The sequence below is a fragment of the Heterodontus francisci genome, chromosome 11 (genome assembly GCF_036365525.1).
Source record: "Heterodontus francisci isolate sHetFra1 chromosome 11, sHetFra1.hap1, whole genome shotgun sequence".
In the NCBI taxonomy this organism is placed as follows: domain Eukaryota; kingdom Metazoa; phylum Chordata; class Chondrichthyes; order Heterodontiformes; family Heterodontidae; genus Heterodontus; species Heterodontus francisci.
In genome coordinates, this window is record NC_090381.1 from 43,660,910 (window position 1) to 43,678,220 (window position 17,311).

Below are 17,311 nucleotides of genomic sequence, written 5' to 3' on the forward strand. Positions count from 1 at the left end.
GAGATCATGTCTAACTAACTTGATTGAATTTTTCGAGGCGGTGACGAGATGTGTAGATGAGGATAAAGCAGTTAATGTAGTCTACATGGACTTCAGTAAGGCTTTTGATAAGGTCCCACATGGGAGATTGGTTAAGAAGGTAAGAGCCCATGGGATCCAGGGCAATTTGGCAAATTGGATCCACAATTGGCTTAATGGCAGGAGGTAGAGGGTGATGGTCTAGGGTTGTTTTTGCGATTGGAAGCCTGTGACCAGTGGTGTATCGCAGCGATCGGTGCTGGGACCCTTGCTGTTTGTAGTCTACATTAATGATTTAGACGTGAATATAAGAGGTACGATCAGTAAGTTCACAGATGATGCGAAAATTGGTGGTGTCGTAAATAGTGTGGAGGAAAGCCTTAGATTACAGGACGATATAGATGGGCTGGTAAGATGGGCAGAGCAGTGGCAAATGGAATTTAATCCTGAGAAGTATGAGATCATGCATTTTGAGAAGACTAACAAGGCAAGGGAATATACAATGGGTGGTAGGACCATAGGAAGTACGGAGGGTCAGAGGGACCTTGGTGTTCTTGTCCATAGATCACTGAAGGCAGCAGCACAGTTGGATAAGGTGGTTAGGAAAGCATATGGGATACTTGCCTTTATTAGTCGAAGCATAGAATATAAGAGCAGAGAAGTTATGTTGGAGCTGTATAAAACGCTAGTTAGGTGACAGCTGGAGTACTGCATGCAGTTCTGGTCACCACATTATAGGAAGGATGTGATTGCACTGGAGAGGGTGCAGAGAAGATTCACCAGGATGTTGCCTGGGCTGGAGCAAATTATGAGGGGCATAGATAGGGTAGATAGGAAGAAACTTTTTCCCTCAGCGGAGGTGTCAATAACCAGGGGGCATAGATTTAAGGTAAGAGGCAGGAGGTTTAGAGGGGAATTGATGCAAAAGTTTTTCACCCAGAGGGTGGTTGGAATCTGGAACACACTGTCTGAAGGAGTGGTAGAGTCAGGAGACCGCATAATATTTAAGGAGTATCTGGGTGAGCACTTGAAACGCCATAGCATACAAGGCTACGGGCCAAGTGCTGGGATTAGAATAGATAGGTGCTTGATGGCCGGCACGGACACGATGGGCCGAAGGGCCTGTTTCTGTGCTGTATAACTCTATGACTCTCCCTGACTCATTGAATCATACAGCACAGAAGGAGGCCATCTGGTCCATTGTGTCTGTGTCACCTCTTTGAAAGAGCTATTCAATTAGTCCCACTCCCCTGCTCTTTCTCTATAACCTTACTGTGCAGACACAGACACGATTGGGCTGACGGACCTGTTTCTGTGCTCTATGACTTTATGACTCTAACCCTGCAATTTTCTTTCCTTTTCAGGTATATATCCAATTCCCTTTTGAAAGTTATGACTAAATCTACTTCCACCCCCTTTCAGGCAGTGCATACCAGATCATATCAACACACTGCATAAAAACATTTCTCCTCATCTCCCCTCTGATTCTTTTCCCAATTACTTAGCAGCACAAAGTACTGAGTCAGCTCCGTCTAAATGCCTTCTGACATGAGGGGATTTTGGAGCTGCCTGAAAAAGTTGAGTTTCTTTACTGAATGCAATGTACTCTTGTACAAGACCAATCATTCTCTGGCTGAGAGAACCTGGGCTTCTTTTGGGATTTAGACTATGTCTAAAAACTAATTCCTATCATTGGAGGCACTTCTGGGAGAGCTTTCATGTATTTAAGTGGAAAGTCCCACATAATGATATCAGTAGGTAGTATACTTCTAACTAAATATTTATCAATTTCATTTAAATTAATAGTTACATTACAAATTCAGGAGAAGGCTTAAGTGTCCACTGGCTTGCTTAGTTTACATTACCGCCTACACATGTTATACTATTATACCTTGTGGAAAATTAGGTGGTATTGAGATCATGCAAATGCTGCATTCTTCAAAGAGTTTTGTTCTGCCATCACGTTATTAAGGTCAGATATTGGCAGATACATTAATGGCAAGTAGTGCTGATGTTCGATTGAGGTAATTTAATGGAACACTGTGGGCAGCTGTGTTTGACTATATTTAGAAGAGATACTGCTATAGATTGATATCTGTCGAGTCTGACGCACAGCTGAAAGATCTGATTACACAATGCCAAACCCAGCGCAAGTTAATTTTTAAAGTTAGCAAGGAGAGGGCAGGAGCGTTATCTCTCTCATCATAATGTTTTCAAGCGTATCAAAAGTTCTCAGCCCACATAATGGTCCTACTGGAAACTTTTTAAACTTGGCTTCATATTGGACCTCACTCTGTGTGAAACCCAAGCAGCAGGAGACCACCATCTGGAAATGGCTTTAGTGTCAATTTGCACTCTGATTTCCAAGTTATACTGTTGTTTTCTGAAATCGTTTTTCATATTCCATGTTGTAGGCAAAGTTTAATTTAATTGGAAAGGATTGACTCTGTAGGTTTGAATGAGTATTATTACCATATACTTTCAACTGCATTTAATTTAATATAGCACGTTCTCTATAATGTACACCTCCCTTAGTAAACTAACAGGGAATGCAGTTTCTCCTAAAGGGATTTGTGATGGGCATTCCGAAATCAAGGTTGAATGTACAGATTTAATGCAGTTCTTTTTTTTTTACATTTTCTTTAAAGCAGAACAGTGTGCAATATGAACTGCAGCAGTGAGGTGCATGAAAGTGTCAAGTATTTTCAGCTTGTGGTCTACATTCCTACTTTCATCGTTGGATTAATACTCAATGCACTGGCCTTGCAATCATTCTGCTGGAAATTAAGAAAATGGACAGAAACCACCATTTACATGACAAGCCTAGCTCTATCTGACATCATGGTGCTTGTTACTTTGCCTTTCAAAATTTACAGTTATCATTACAAATGGACTAACAAGACTCTATGTATACTTGTTACATCCCTGTACAGAATTAATATATGCACAAGTATATTTATCATTACTTGCATAAGTATAGATAGGTACATTGCAATAAAATACCCATTTAGGTCCAAGGTATTGAGATCTCCAATGAAAGCAGCAGTGCTATCTGCTGTGCTCTGGATTTTTACAAGTTTGTGGAGCATTCTTTTTGCATACAAATATTATTTTGCTTATAATGAACCTAATGCAACCAAGTCGGACATGGTCTGCTTTCAAGCACATTTCCACAGAAATTCTATATTTTCTATTGTTCCGACTGTAATAGTATTTGTAGCTATCCCATTGATCATTGTGACCTTTTGCTCAGTTCAGATTATCCAAACACTTCAGCAAAGAGGCATGTCAAATGCAGGAGGGTTTAGCACAAGGAGAACAATATGGATTATTGCTGCAAATGCTGTTGTTTTTGTTGTTTGCTTTATGCCTTTCAACATAGCAAGTATTGTTCATGTTGTAATGATCTATATGAATGCTAAATGTACTCTGCTAAATCAGCTTCGCTCCTTCAGTCAAGTGGCAATGTGTATAGCCAATATCAACTGCTGTCTTGATGGATTTTGCTTTTATTTTGTTACTGTTGAAGCATTGGAACTTAGTCAAAATCGAGTCAAACAGCCAAAGGACCCTGATAACAATCAAAGCATCACATTATCCTCACTGTGAAGATCTGATTATTGGAGGAACATTTGATTCCTGGTGTATATAATGCATCAAAACATGGGCCTAATGGAAACATATGCTAAGTGACACAATTATGCTCTGCTATTGGGTTTGCATTTAATTATGTAACCTAGCAAACCTCAGAAACATTTCAATGGTACACTGTTTCTCAACTTTGCAAAAAACAGAAAGGCAGAGTATTTCTTAAATGGTGAGAGGTTGGGAAGTGTTGATGTCCAAAGGGACCTGGGTGTCTTTGTTCATGAGTTACTAAAAGTTAGTATGCAGGTGCAGCAAGCAATTAGGAAGGCAAATGGTTTGTAGGCCTACATTGCAAGGGGTTTTAAGTACAGGAGTAAAGATGTCTTGCTGCAATTGTATAAAGCCTTGGTGAGACCGCACCTGGAGTATTGTGTACAATTTTGGTTTCCTTATCTAAGGAAGGATATACTTGCCTTAGAGGGAGTGCAACTGAGGTTCACCAGACTAATCCCTGGGATGGTAGAATTGTCTTATGAGGCGAGAATGAGGAAACTGGGCATCGATTCTCTAAAGTTTCAAAGAATGAGAGGTGACCTCATTGAAACTTACAAAATTCTTACAGGGTGTGACAGGGTAGATGTGGACAGGGTGTTTCCTCTGGCTGGTGAGTCTAGAACCAGGGGACACAATCTCAGAATAAGGGACAGGCCATTTTCGACTGAGATGAGGAGGAATTTCTTTACTCAGAGGGTGGTGAATCTGTGGAATTCTCTACCCCAGAAGGCTGTGGAAGCTCAATCATTGAGCATCTTCAAGACAGAAATTGATAGATTTCTGGATACTAATGACATCAAGGTATATGGGGCTCTTGGGCAAAAATGGCGTAGAGGTAGATGATCAGTCATGATCTGTTTGAATGGTGGAGCAGTCTCAATGGGTCAAATGGCTTACTCCTGCTCCTATTTCCTCGGATCCTATGATACACTGAGCTACAATCTGATAATTCATTATTCACTAATGGCCAGAAGTTGACTGCTGTATAGGTTTTCCAACTGTTCTTAATCATGCTAATTTTGTAAAGTACAATTAGGATTACGGCCTGAAATGTCAAGCACTTAAGATGAGGAAAAGTTAGAACTTGATGCTCTGCCTGAAATACCAGATTGTGCTTCCATTTCTTTTTGAGTGCATTTGCAAGAAGTGCGGGGAGGTGAACAGGCAGGCCATAAAGGGGAAAGGAGGAAGGAAAGGAGTAAGAACAGTTGAATGCCAGAATTGGAGGAATACAGAGTGCTTGCAGAATTGTCGAGTAGATTACAGAGAAAGGGAGGACAAGAGCATGAAGGGAAATGAAAATGGAGATAAGAATTTTATATTTGAGGCATTAGTGCTGGTCAATAAGGACAAGGATGCTGCATGATTGGAACTTGGTGTGAGTTAGGATATCAGTAGCTGAGTTTTGGATAAGTTCAAGTTTATTGAGAGTGGAGGATGAGAGACTGACCAGAATCATTGAATTGATCAAGTCTGGAGGTAACGAAAGCATGGATGAGGGTTTCAGAAGCAGATGGACATGAACAAGGACCGAGATGAACAATATTGCAATAGTTATAGTAGGCAATCTTGGTTATGGAGAGCAGATCTGGTCAGAAGCTCAACTTGGCGTCAAATGGGATAACAAGTTTGATAAATCTAGTTTGGTTTGAGACAATGGATGGAGAGGTGGCTGGAATTGGTCCCACGGGATTGGTGTTGGTGCTGGGGGCCAAAGATACTGGCTTTGGACTTCCCATTGTTTAGGTGGAAGAAATTGCAGCTCATCTAGAACTGGATGCGGACAAGCAGTGTGTCAATGCAGAGGCAGTGGAGGAATCGAGAGATGGTGCAAGATAGAGCTGGGTGTCGTCAGCATACATGTGGAACCTGACATCATGTCTTTGGCAGCATGTAGCTGAGGAATAGGTGGGGACTAAGAATAGATCCTTGGCAAACTCCAGAGGAAACAATGTGAGATTGGTGTTGGGACTGGGGGTAGGAAATGAAGCCAGTGAAGGAATTTCTTTGGCTATGTTTGGATAAATAAGAGTGGAATCAAGCAAGTCCAATCCCACTAAGGTGGACATCAAAGGAAGGTTGTGGAGGAGGATAATATGTTTGACACTGCATGAAAGGCTGCAGAGAGATCAATAGGTTGAAAAGGTTTAGTTGATGGTCACAGTCTCAGAGGATAAAATTTGTCATTTAGCTTAAGGCGTTTTCAATGCAATAGCAGGGCAAAAACTTAATTGCAGAACATATGAACATATGAATTAGGAGCAGAAGTAGGCCATTTGGCCCCTTGTGTCTGCTCTGCCATTTGATAAGATCATGGCTGATCTGATTGTGGCCTCAGCTCTACTTTCCTGTCTACCCTTAGAACCTTTGACTCCCTTGTCAATTGAGAATTTATCTAGCTCAGCCTTAAAAACATTGAATGACCAGCTTCCACAGCTCTCTGGGGAACAAAATTCCACAGACTAACGACCCTCTGAGAGCAAAAAATTCTCTTCATCTCTGTTTTAAATAGGAGACCTCTTATTTTTAAACTGTGTCCCCTAGTTCTAGACAGCCCCATAAGGGAAAACATCCTCTCAGCATCCACCCAGTCAAATCCCCCCAGGATCTTACATGTTTCAATAAAATCACCTCTCGTTCTTCTAAACTCCAATGGATAAGGCTTGTCCAACCTTTCCTCATAAGATAACCCCTCCATCCCAGGAAACAGTCAAGTGAACCTTCTCTGAACTGCTTCGAATGCAATTATACTCCAGATGTGGTCTCACCAATGCCCTGTACAACTGTAGCCAAACTTCCCTACTTTTATACTTAATTTCTATTGCAATAAACAACAACATTCCATTTGTCTTCCTAAACACTTGCTGTACCTGCATAAACTTTTTTGTAATTCATGTACCAGGACACCCAGATCCCTCTTTTTTGATTAGATTAGAGATACAGCACTGAAACAGGCCCTTCGGCCCACCGTGTCTGTGCCGACCATCAACCACCCATTTATACTAATCCTACACTGATCCCATATTCCTACCAAACATCCCCACCTGTCCCTATATTTCCCTACCACCTACCTATACTAGTGACAATTTATAATGGCCAATTTACCTACCAACCTGCAAGTCTTTTGGCTTGTGGGAGGAAACCGGAGCACCCGGAGAAAACCCACGCAGACACAGGGAGAACTTGCAAACTCCACACAGGCAGTACCCAGAATCGAACCCGGGTCCCTGGAGCTGTGAGGCTGCAGTGCTAACCACTGCGCCACTGTGCCGCCCTCTGTACTGCAGAGTTCTGCAATCTCTCTCCATTTAAATAATATACTGCTTTTCTATTCTTTCCGCCAAAGTGGACAAGTTCACATTTTCCCACATTATGTTCCATCTGCCACATTCTTTTCCCACTCACTTAACCTATCTATATCTGTTTGCAGACTCCTTAAGTTCTCTTCACAACTTACTCTCTCCAACCTATCTTTGTATCATTAGCAAATTTAGCAACCATACATTCTGTCCCTTCATCCAAGGGATATAGATATGGATTGTGCATAGTTGAGGCCCCAGCATGGATTCCTGTGGCACTCCACTAATTACAGCTTACCAACCCAAAAATGACCCATTTATCGCTACTCTGTGTTTCCTGTTAGCTAACCAATCCTCTATCCATGCTAATATGTTATCCCCTACACCATGAGCTCTTATTTTGTGTCATCACCTTTGATGTGACACCTTATCAAATGCCTGTTGGAAATCCAAGTTCCCCTTTATCCATCTTGCTTGTTACTTCCTCACAGAAGTCTAATAACTTAGTCAAACACCATTTCCCTTTCACAAAACCTGATCGCATTAAGATTTTCCAAGTGTCCTGCTTTAAGCTCTTTAATAATAGATTCTAGCATTTTCCCTATGACAGAAGTTAGGCTAACTGACCTTTAGTTTCCTCCTTTCTTGAATAGAAGAGTTACATTCGCTATTTTGCAAACTGATTGGACCTTTCCAGAATCCAGGCAATTTTGGAAAATTACAGCCAATGCATCTACTATCTCAGCAGCCACTTCTTTTAAGATCCAAGGATGCAGGCCATCAGTTCCTGGGGACTTGTCAGCCTTTAGTTCTAATAGATTTTTCAGTACCCTTTCCATGGTGATTATAATTGTTTTAAATTCCACCCTCCCTTTCACTTCTTGATTTCCAAATATTTCTGGGATGGTATTTGTGTCTTCTACAGTGAAGACAGACACAAAATATCTGTTCAATGCTTCTGCCATTTCCTTATTTCCCATTAATCATTCCCCAGATGCATTTTTTAGAGGACCAACACTCACTATTGTTACTCTTTTCCTTTTTATATATTTGTAGAAACTCTTACTGTTTTTATATTTCTACCTAGCTTTCTCTCATAATCTAATTTCTCACTCCTTTTCTTTAGTCATTCTTTACTGGTTTTAAATTCTGTCCAATCTTCTGACCTGCCACTAATCTTTGCAGAATTGTACACTTTTTCTTTCAATTTGATACCATCTTTAACTTCCTTAATTATCCAAGGGTGGTGTGTCCTTCTCATAGTCTTTTTTTTCTCACTGGAATGTATCTTTGCTGAGAGTTATGAAATATCTCCTTAAATGTCTGCCACTGCTTCTCTACTGTCATACCCTTTAACCCTAATTTCCCAGTTCACTTTAGCCAGTTTTTTCTTCATACCCTTGTAATTGCCTTTATTTAAGTTCAAAATACTAGTCTTACACCACACTTCTCACCCTCAAAATGAATATAAAAATCAATCATGCTACTGAGAGACTCCTTTACTAGGATGACTTTAATTAATCCTGTCTCATTGCACATTACCAGGTCTAGTATAGCCTGCTCTCTGGTTGACTGTAGAATGTACTGCTCTAAGGAATTGCCCCGCATACACTCTATGAACTCATCTTCCCGGCTACCTTTGCCAATCTGATTCATCCAATCTATATGTAGATTAAAATCACCCATGATTATTGTGATATCGTTCTTACAAGGCCCCATTATTTCTTCCTGCATACTCTGTCCCACAGTGTAGCTACTGTTGGGGGGCCTATAATCGACTCCCATCAGTGACTTCTTTCCTTTGCTATTTCTTATCTTTACCCAACTGATTCTACAAATTGATCTTTAGAACGAATGTCATCCCTCACTATCATACTAATGTCATCCTTAAAAAACAAAGCTACCCCACCACCTTTACGTAGCTTCCTGTCCTTCTGAAATGTCAAGAACCCTTGAATATTTAGGTCCCAGCCATGGTCAGCTTGCAGCCACATCTCTGTAAAGGCTATCAGGTCATACTTATTTATTTATATTTGTGCTGACAATTCATCCAATATGTTACAAATCCTATGTGCATTCAGATACAGAGCCTTTAGTTCTGTCTTTTTATTATTTTGGCAAACTCTGGCCTTATCCGTTGAAATTGAAGCATAGAGTTGTCAAATGATTGGCATGGATTTGGGAAGGGGCAACATATTTAAGGACTTGAAAGGAAAAAGAAGTTAGAGTAGAAGCGGCAGTTTACAAGGGCAGAGGGGTCAAGGTGGTTTTCACTCGGATTCTTCCAGCATGGCAGAAGCATGGATCTGACAATTGTTTGGAAGTGTAACTTATTGTTTTGCCTACTCTTCAAAATCAACCTGCTTAAAAATATTTAATTTCAAACTGGAGTTCTATTTTAGTGTTGCTGGTAAACACAAACGGCCATGGTCTGTAGCATTGTTTGATGCAGGATTCAGTGTGAAGTCAGTGGTGGTTGTTTAACTCCAGAAAGCCAATCTTTACTCAGTGTTACAGTTATTTACAGAGTGAAACATTAAAAACATATACATCCTAATTCAACCACACCACAGTTTCATTGTGTCTCTTTAAATGTGCTCAAGTGAAACCTCAATTAATGTCCTCCACCTGCGTGTAATTAAACACAATTTATAGGCAATTAATAGTGGTTAGCCCTGGCATCTCACAACAATGGTCAGGAAAGAAAGCAAAGAAGAAATCTAAGGGACTTGTTTCTTCACTCTGACTCACTATGTGAGATGTCTATGGTTATCTGGAACAGCCTTGCATATAATTCCTAAGCTTTAGCTAAGTTCGAACCTTCCAGAATTTTCCTAGACGCTTGCCTTACAGAACATATAAGCAAGTCTTTTGTACTACCATATCCCATTCCTTCCACTCAATGTGGATGCATTATAATGATACTATCTGTTAAGGCTTTAAATATGCCTCCGTCATTGATGTATAATCCTCTGGTGGACATTTCTTGTTTAATTGACTGCTTTAAGATATATTTGTTTCCCTTCTGTCTTATATGATAAAAATTCTAAATAAAAAGTGTGACAAAAGTACAAATACTGGTCCTGTTCTCATTTTCATTCAGAAACCAAGATAAATGATCGCAGAACAATCTTAACTGAAACTGTTAGCTTTCTCGGGGAGATTTTCCAGTTGCCAGGGGTTTTATTACTGGTATAGAACAGGACAGTGAGGCCTGTGAAATCATCGCCGTGATTTTCAATTGCCAGTGGGGTCGCGAAGGGGTGCAGGCGTGCTTTGAAAATCACATTCCTGGAGGACGGTAATGGACCCTGCCACCTCCGGAATGTGGCACAATTTTCAAAAGGGGGGGAGCGAGGTATCCACTTGCCTCCAATAAATGGCTTGTTAACGGGCCAGGGAGGCCGAGAAGGCAATTTTCAAGGTAGAAATCGCCGAACCTGAACAGTTCTGTGCAGATATTTTTTTTTGAAGCTGAAAAATTTCAGGAGATGGGGAATCTTGCTGATGTGCCTTGCTTTCCATTTGGCTGTTTGGCCACTTTTGTACTCAATGAGGATGCTGCCCCTCCAAGGTGCCTCCTCTCTTCTGCAATTGGCAGTGAAAGGCCCCATCATGGCTGCTGTCTGCCTTTGCCACTCATACTCTGCAGGCAGTTCCTGTCTCCTAGTTATGCCCGGCAACACTAATTGGGCACCAAGATCACCGTTGGTCCAATTAGGGCATTTACATTTCAAGATAGCATCGTGGAAGTGATGCAGTTGTGGTGTGGGGTCAGGACCTGGAACTCATTCGGATGTTGGGTTCCTGACCCCAATTTAAAAATATAGCCACAAATTTCTGGATAACCACCCCAATTCGCTCAACATGCCCAGCAATAAAGCACACTGTGGGCTGTTCAGAAAAGATGTTCCTAAAATTCTGTGGCTGAATTTTTCATTGTTGAAATCTAAGTTTTTAAAATGGATATTGGTTTGAGTGTACCTCCCCGAGTTTAATTAGGGCAGCACAGTGGCGCAGTGGTTAGCACCGCAGTCTCACAGCTCCAGCGACCCGGGTTCAATTCTGAGTACTGCCTGTGTGGAGTTTGCAAGTTCTCCCTGTGTCTGCGTGGGTTTTCTCCGGGTGCTCTGGTTTCCTCCCACAAGCCAAAAGACTTGCAGGTTGGTAGGTAAATTGGCCATTACAAATTGCCCCTAGTATAGGTAGGTGGTAGGGAAAGATAGGAACAGGCGGGGATGTGGTAGGAATATGGGATTAGTGTAGGATTAGTATAAATGGGTGGTTGATGGTCGGCACAGACTCGGTGGGCCGAAGGGCCTGTTTCAGTGCTGTATCTCTAAACTAAACTAAGAAGATGGTGAAATAATGGATACTAGGCAGGTTTTAGAGGCAGATGGCCTACATTGACAGAATGTGCCAGCTGTTGGAATATAACCAGCAGAGAACCTTCAGCTCAGAGATTGTACGACCATCGTCAGTCTAGGTCACCACAGTCCTGATTTTTTAAGCCTCAGATTCATTCCCAGGTTTACAGCAAGGAACATCAACAATATCAGTGAATTCATAGCGCACAGATGCAAGTAGCTGATGTATTATTAGTCAGGGCAACATCTTTTATCACCTTCCACATGGAAACCTGAGCAAGATTGGTTTTGATAGAGTAAATAGGAAGAAATCATTTCCACCGACAGGAGGGTTGGTAACACATTTAAGATAATTTGCGAAAAATCCAGCAGAGAAATTAGGAGAATTTTTTTTTTACACAGTGAGTTGCTGTGATCTGGAATGTATTACATGAAAGGATGGTGGAAGCAGATTCAGTAATACCTTTCAAAAGTGGTCTAGACTTGAAAAGGAGAAGTTTGCAAGGCTGTAGTAGGACTAATTTGGACTGCTCTTTCAAAGGCATAGGCATGATGCCTATTTTTGTGGTGAAAAAGGCATATGGGAAACTTGCCTTTATCAATCGAGACATAGATTACAAAAGCAGGGAGGTCATGTTGGAGTTGTATAGAACTTTGGTAAGGCCACAGCTGGAGTACTATGTGCAATTCTGGTCGCCACATTATAGGAGGGATGTGATTGCACTGGAGGGGGTGCAGAGGCAATTCACCAGGATGATGCCTGGGAAGGAACATTTAAGCTATGAAGAGAGGTTGGATAGGCTTGGGTTGTTTTCACTGGAGCAGAGAAGACTGAGGGGTGACCTGATCGAGGTGTACAAGATTATGAGGGGCATGGACAGGGTGGATAGGGAGCAGCTGTTCCCCTTAGTTGAAGGGTCAGTTACGAGGGGTCACAAGTTTAAGGTGGGGGGTGGGAGGTTTAAGGAGGATTTGAGGAAGAACTTTTTTACCCAGAGGGTGGTGACGGTTTGGAATGCCCTGCCTGGGAGGGTGGTAGAGGCGGGTTGCCTCACATCCTTTAAAAAGTATCTGGATGAGCACTTGGCACGTCAAAACATTCAAGGCTATGGGCCAAGTGCTGGCAAATGGGATTAGGTAGACAGGTCAGGTGTTTTTTAATGCATCAGTGCAGACTCGATGGGCCGAAGGGCCTCTTCTGCACTGTATTATTCTGTGTGTGTGATTCTGTGTATGATGGGCTAAAAGGCCTGCTGTGCTGTACGATTCTATTAGAGGGCATTGCAAACTTTCTGCACTGCAGAGTTCATCAAAGCACTGATGGCACCATGTGACCATCCAAATCTCTATAGATAATCCAATGACCTTTGTGACCCACAGTGGCTTCCATTCCATCAGACTTCAGGTGGACAGTGACCAAAAGTATACAATCATGCAAGTGAATGAGAACTCCCAGGCACAAAAAATGATGGGCTGGCAGCCCGACTTTGGGTTCCGTGGCCTGGGGGGGGCCGGAAAATTGGAGCGGTAGCAACCGCCACAGGACCCAACACCGGGATTAATGGACCTGATTCTCTTGGAGGCGGGATAGACCGACATCGGCGTTCTCACCCAGAGGCCAATTGAGGCCCTTAAGTGGCCTACTGATGGCCAATTAAGGACCTCTTTCTGCTGCCGCGCAGGGAGGATGCCTTGGAAAAGGAGGTGCTCTCCCTGCAAGCTTGGGGGGGGGTCCCTCCTTCATGGGCAATTCATGGCCCATGGAGGACCCCCCCAGGAACCACTGCACCCCCCGGAACCCCCCTCCCCCGGACTGAACATCCACACCCCCCCACCAAGGCTTTCCAGCGACCCCAATCCCACTTACCTGCATCCCAGGGTCTCTTCCATCTTCACTCCTGCAGGCCTCCTGCAGTACAGGCAGTAGCCACTACTGTGATTGGCTGGCAGCTCTTGGAGATGGGATCCCCATCCCTATTAAGTATTAAGGATGGGGATTCTGCCTTCTTCAACTTTGACCCCAATATACGCTCCGGGGGTCAGAAAAAATGCAGAGGTGGGGTTAACCGTGCCTTTTCGCCCCGACACCAGGAGCCCTACCTCCTGCATAAAGTCCAGCCCGATATTTCATTTTAAGACAATCCTCTGTGCCTGGGTTATTTGAAGAAGCCAGGGTGGAAGGACAACATCTGCCCTCTATATCCCTGTCTCACGAGACCTTGCAGCAGCCAAAAAACACCAGCTGAAAGCAGGGACAATAAGGCCAATGGATCATTACTAGCACTAAAGGCATTTTGATGAGAACTTCTGATGATTGGGCAAATTGGAGTGACAGGAAAGGGGGGAAGGTGGAGTTACAGTACAGTACCACCAGAGTCTCCAAGGTCATCATTGCTGTATTCTACACAACCTTGCCATTCACAGAGCGCATTGATAATTACCTGGAAATGATTTCCATTACAGCGTATTTCCAAGCAGCAAGAGTCCTGCATCCAAATCTCAGACAAAACCTAAATGTCACCTAAGTGTCTCTGTCACCCTATGTATGAAGACTCGTGTGCACCATGCACTTTTTTAAAAAGTTGCAAAATAACTATCATAGATGGCCATTTTTTGGTCTGCTATCCTTTGAACTTATTCTACACCACCAGAAGAAAACTTGTTAGCCAAAGCTGAAATAGAATGCCACCAAATTTATTTTTGTAATAGTGCTCGGTGTGTTTGGCTAATGTGTTTAAAGTTGGTGTTTCTCTTGGTATAATATGTTTCTAAACCTAAATTAGTGCTTGTTTTAGGTAGTGCCGCACAACACGATGGTGGGTACCCTAAATGTGAAGACAGGTCTTCACAAGGACTGTGCGGTGGTCACACCTACCAATACTGCATGGACAGATGCATCTGCGACAGGTAGATTGGTGAGGATGAGGTCAAGTAGGTTTTTCCCTCTTGTTGGGTCCCTCACCACCTGCCGCATACCCAGCCGAGCAGCCATTTCCTTTAGGACTCGGCCAGTTTGGTCAGTAGTGGTGCTACCTGAGTACATTTTGTGCCCTTGCTACTCTCAGTGCTCTTCCAATTGGTGTTCAACATGGAGAAGCACTGATGCATCGGCTGAGGCTGGCAGGGGGTGTGGGTGGGGAGCAGTAGGTGACAATCAACAGGAAGTTTCCTTGCCCATGTTTGACCTGATGCCATGAGACTTTATGGAGTCCAAAGTCAATGTTCAGGACTCCCAGGGCAACTCCTTCCCAACTGTATACCACTGTGCCACCACCTCTTGTGGGTCTGTCCTGCTGGTGGGACAGGACATACCCAGGGATGTTGATGGTGGCGAGGTATGATTCCGTGAGTATGACTCAGGCTGTTGCTTGACTAGTCTGTGGCACAGCTCTCTAACTTTTGGCACAAGCCCCCAGATGTTAGTAAGGAGGACTTTTCAGGGTCAACAGGGCTGGGTTTGCCATTGTCGTTTCTGGTGCCTAAGTCAATGCCAGTGGTCCATCCAGTTTCATTCCTCTTCTTAGTGTTTATAGCGGTTTGATACAACTGAGTGGCTTACTAGGTCATTTCAGAGGGCAGTTAAGAGTCAATCACATTGCAGTTTGGATTTCTTGACAGAAGCTGATAAGCTCATATAAGCTCCTGAGAGGCAGCAGCCTTATCCATTTGCCTACTCCAGCTGTGTTCCTGCTGCTAGTCACTCCTTCAGCATGATAAGTGTCATGTGAAAGCAAACCACAATAATTGTTCCAGTTTCTAGCTAGGAAGTTAGATTTTCCATAGTTTGGACATGCATACGAAGCTAAGGAAAAGCTGTAAGGTTGTTTGAATGATTTTGCAAAAAGGTTGAAGAGAAACACTTTTCAGCATGTTGTTACATCAATGTGCTTTGTTCTATGATAATTTTCTTTAATCCACTGACTGGAGATCTGTATTTATATTGTTTTAAAAGACATTTTTTAAAAACCAGCTAAAACAAATGACTTTGCAGGCAGCTTAAGGTGGCTACCTAATTTGCAATGCTGTATCCTACGCTGCAATGCTTGTGAGGAGGGAGATGAAATGTCTGCTCATGCCCCAGCAAGAACCAAGACCCAAGAAGTTTAAATGAACTGCCTGTTCTTTTTAGCGAGGGAGAAATACTGCTAACTGTTTTGTTTGAAAGACTGAGTGACTGTCATGTGACAATCCTCTCCCCATCTGTGGTTTTAAGCTGGTGTCTTTCTGCAGCAGAGAAAGGAGGAGCAACTGGACTCTGACACGTGCAGACCCAAGTGAGGGTCTCTCTCTCTCTCTCTCTCTCTCTCTCCATTCCAGCTTGACAGCTGCCTGTTGACTGACCACCTTTGCACACTCTGGCTATAACCAGAAACCCCATTGGAGCAAATCATCCGCATCGCTGTCTCCAAGAGACCCACCGAACCAGTCATCTACCTCTTCAAACTAAAAACCTCAGGAATTCGGCTCGAAGCCAGGCAAATCACCAAATGCCAGAGACTGTATACCCCTTTTTTTCTTTGGACTCTAACTCAACCAATTTATTTTTCCCCACTCTGTAACCTATTTGTGTGTGTGTAATTCTCCAGATTATGTGTGTGTGAGTGAAAGTTGGCGCATTGCTTATTATTTTTATTATTTCAGTTTAGGTATAATAAAGTTAATCTCTTTCTTTGTTAACTCAGGAAAACCTTGTTCTTGTTATAATCCTAGCAAATAAGTAATCAAACACCTACAGTATATCCACTTTAAGAAAGAAGAGGGAAGCCCTTCAACCCCTCCTCACTTGACAATAACAATGTATACTTTCTCTCATCTACTTTGTGTCAGAAAATATTGGGTAATGTTATTCTGGCCAATTTTCCAAGCCTAACAAATTCCTTCTTATCTTCTCCCAAGTCCTCTGAATGTGAAACAATGCATTAATCCTTTGTGTTACCTCCTCTAACATAGTCCACAACTCTAGAGGCAGCTGGGATGTGGTGAGGGCTATAAAATGGCAAGGGAAGGGGGAGTGGAGTGCCTGTCACCTTCCTGATGCCATGAAATTTTACCTTCCCACCCAGAGGCCAATTGAGGCCCTTAAATGGCCAGTTAAGGGCCACTTAAGGGCTCCTTCCCGCTGCCGCTGAAAGATCCCTCCCCACCCTCACTAACGACCCATCCCCAAACCTCTCGCTAGGGCCTTCTTGAGGAGCTCCAGCGAGCCCGACCCCTCTTACCTTAATTCCTGTTTCTCCTCTATGACTGCTGCTCTGGGCCTCCTGCAGTACCAGCAATCACCATCGCTCCCATTGAAGCTGCTGAGACTGAAGAGATGGCGACCATCTAATTAATCATCAGCTTTTGGAGGTGGGCTGTTCACCTTCAAAGGCACAGAAGGCCTGATGCCAGGCAGTTAACTGGCTGATTGACATTGAATTCCGTCGGGGCTTCCGTAAATGGCTGCGGCGGGATTGACCCGGCTTTCCGGCCGGTGGACTGGGCACCACCACAGCCATTAGATTCAGCCCCATATTTCAAAATTTCTCCATTTCCACTTGTTCCCAGTGAAAAATCCAATCTGGGACATTTTACTGAATATGTAATTATACTAAAATGGGAATGAAATAGCAAGTTCAACCATTGCTGAAATGTATACGCACAAAGAGTAAACAGCAGCAGAACTGTTAAACTTATTCTTTTTTTCCTCACCTCATACTCACAAGACATACATAAAAAAACATAAAGATACTATCAGCATTTCATTGCTCAAATCATTAACAAACAGGAAATGAACTCGACAGATTTATACCAATACAAGTGGAAGAAGACTTTTACTTAATGCGAATAAATTTCATCTTGAAGTGAGTCTATTTACTTGACTGGTAAATAATTTCCTAAAAGTTACCTTTTTTCCCCTTTTAATTGGAATGTTCTTTACAGGAAAATCGGTGTGCAATGTTTTCAGAACATCCACTAATATAGTGACTACACAAGATGAGTACA

General features: G+C 42.7%; 1 protein-coding gene across 5 annotated transcripts in view; it reads left to right on the forward strand.

The window, feature by feature from the left end:
- LOC137375224 (G-protein coupled receptor 35-like) overlaps positions 1-17,311 on the forward strand; it is a 47,671-nt gene that overhangs the window by 21,738 nt on the left and 8,622 nt on the right. For 2 of the 5 annotated variants that reach the window (XM_068042061.1, XM_068042058.1), the window contains exon 3: positions 2,670-10,013. The exons of 1 other annotated variant lie outside the window; for it this stretch is intronic. In XM_068042061.1, the coding sequence (XP_067898162.1) occupies positions 2,683-3,627 (945 nt within the window). In that variant the 5' untranslated portion in view covers positions 2,670-2,682 and the 3' untranslated portion in view covers positions 3,628-10,013. Of the gene's footprint in view, positions 1-2,666; positions 10,014-17,311 lie in introns of those variants that run through there. 2 more of the 5 variants (XM_068042060.1, XM_068042062.1) reach the window with 1 other exon arrangement.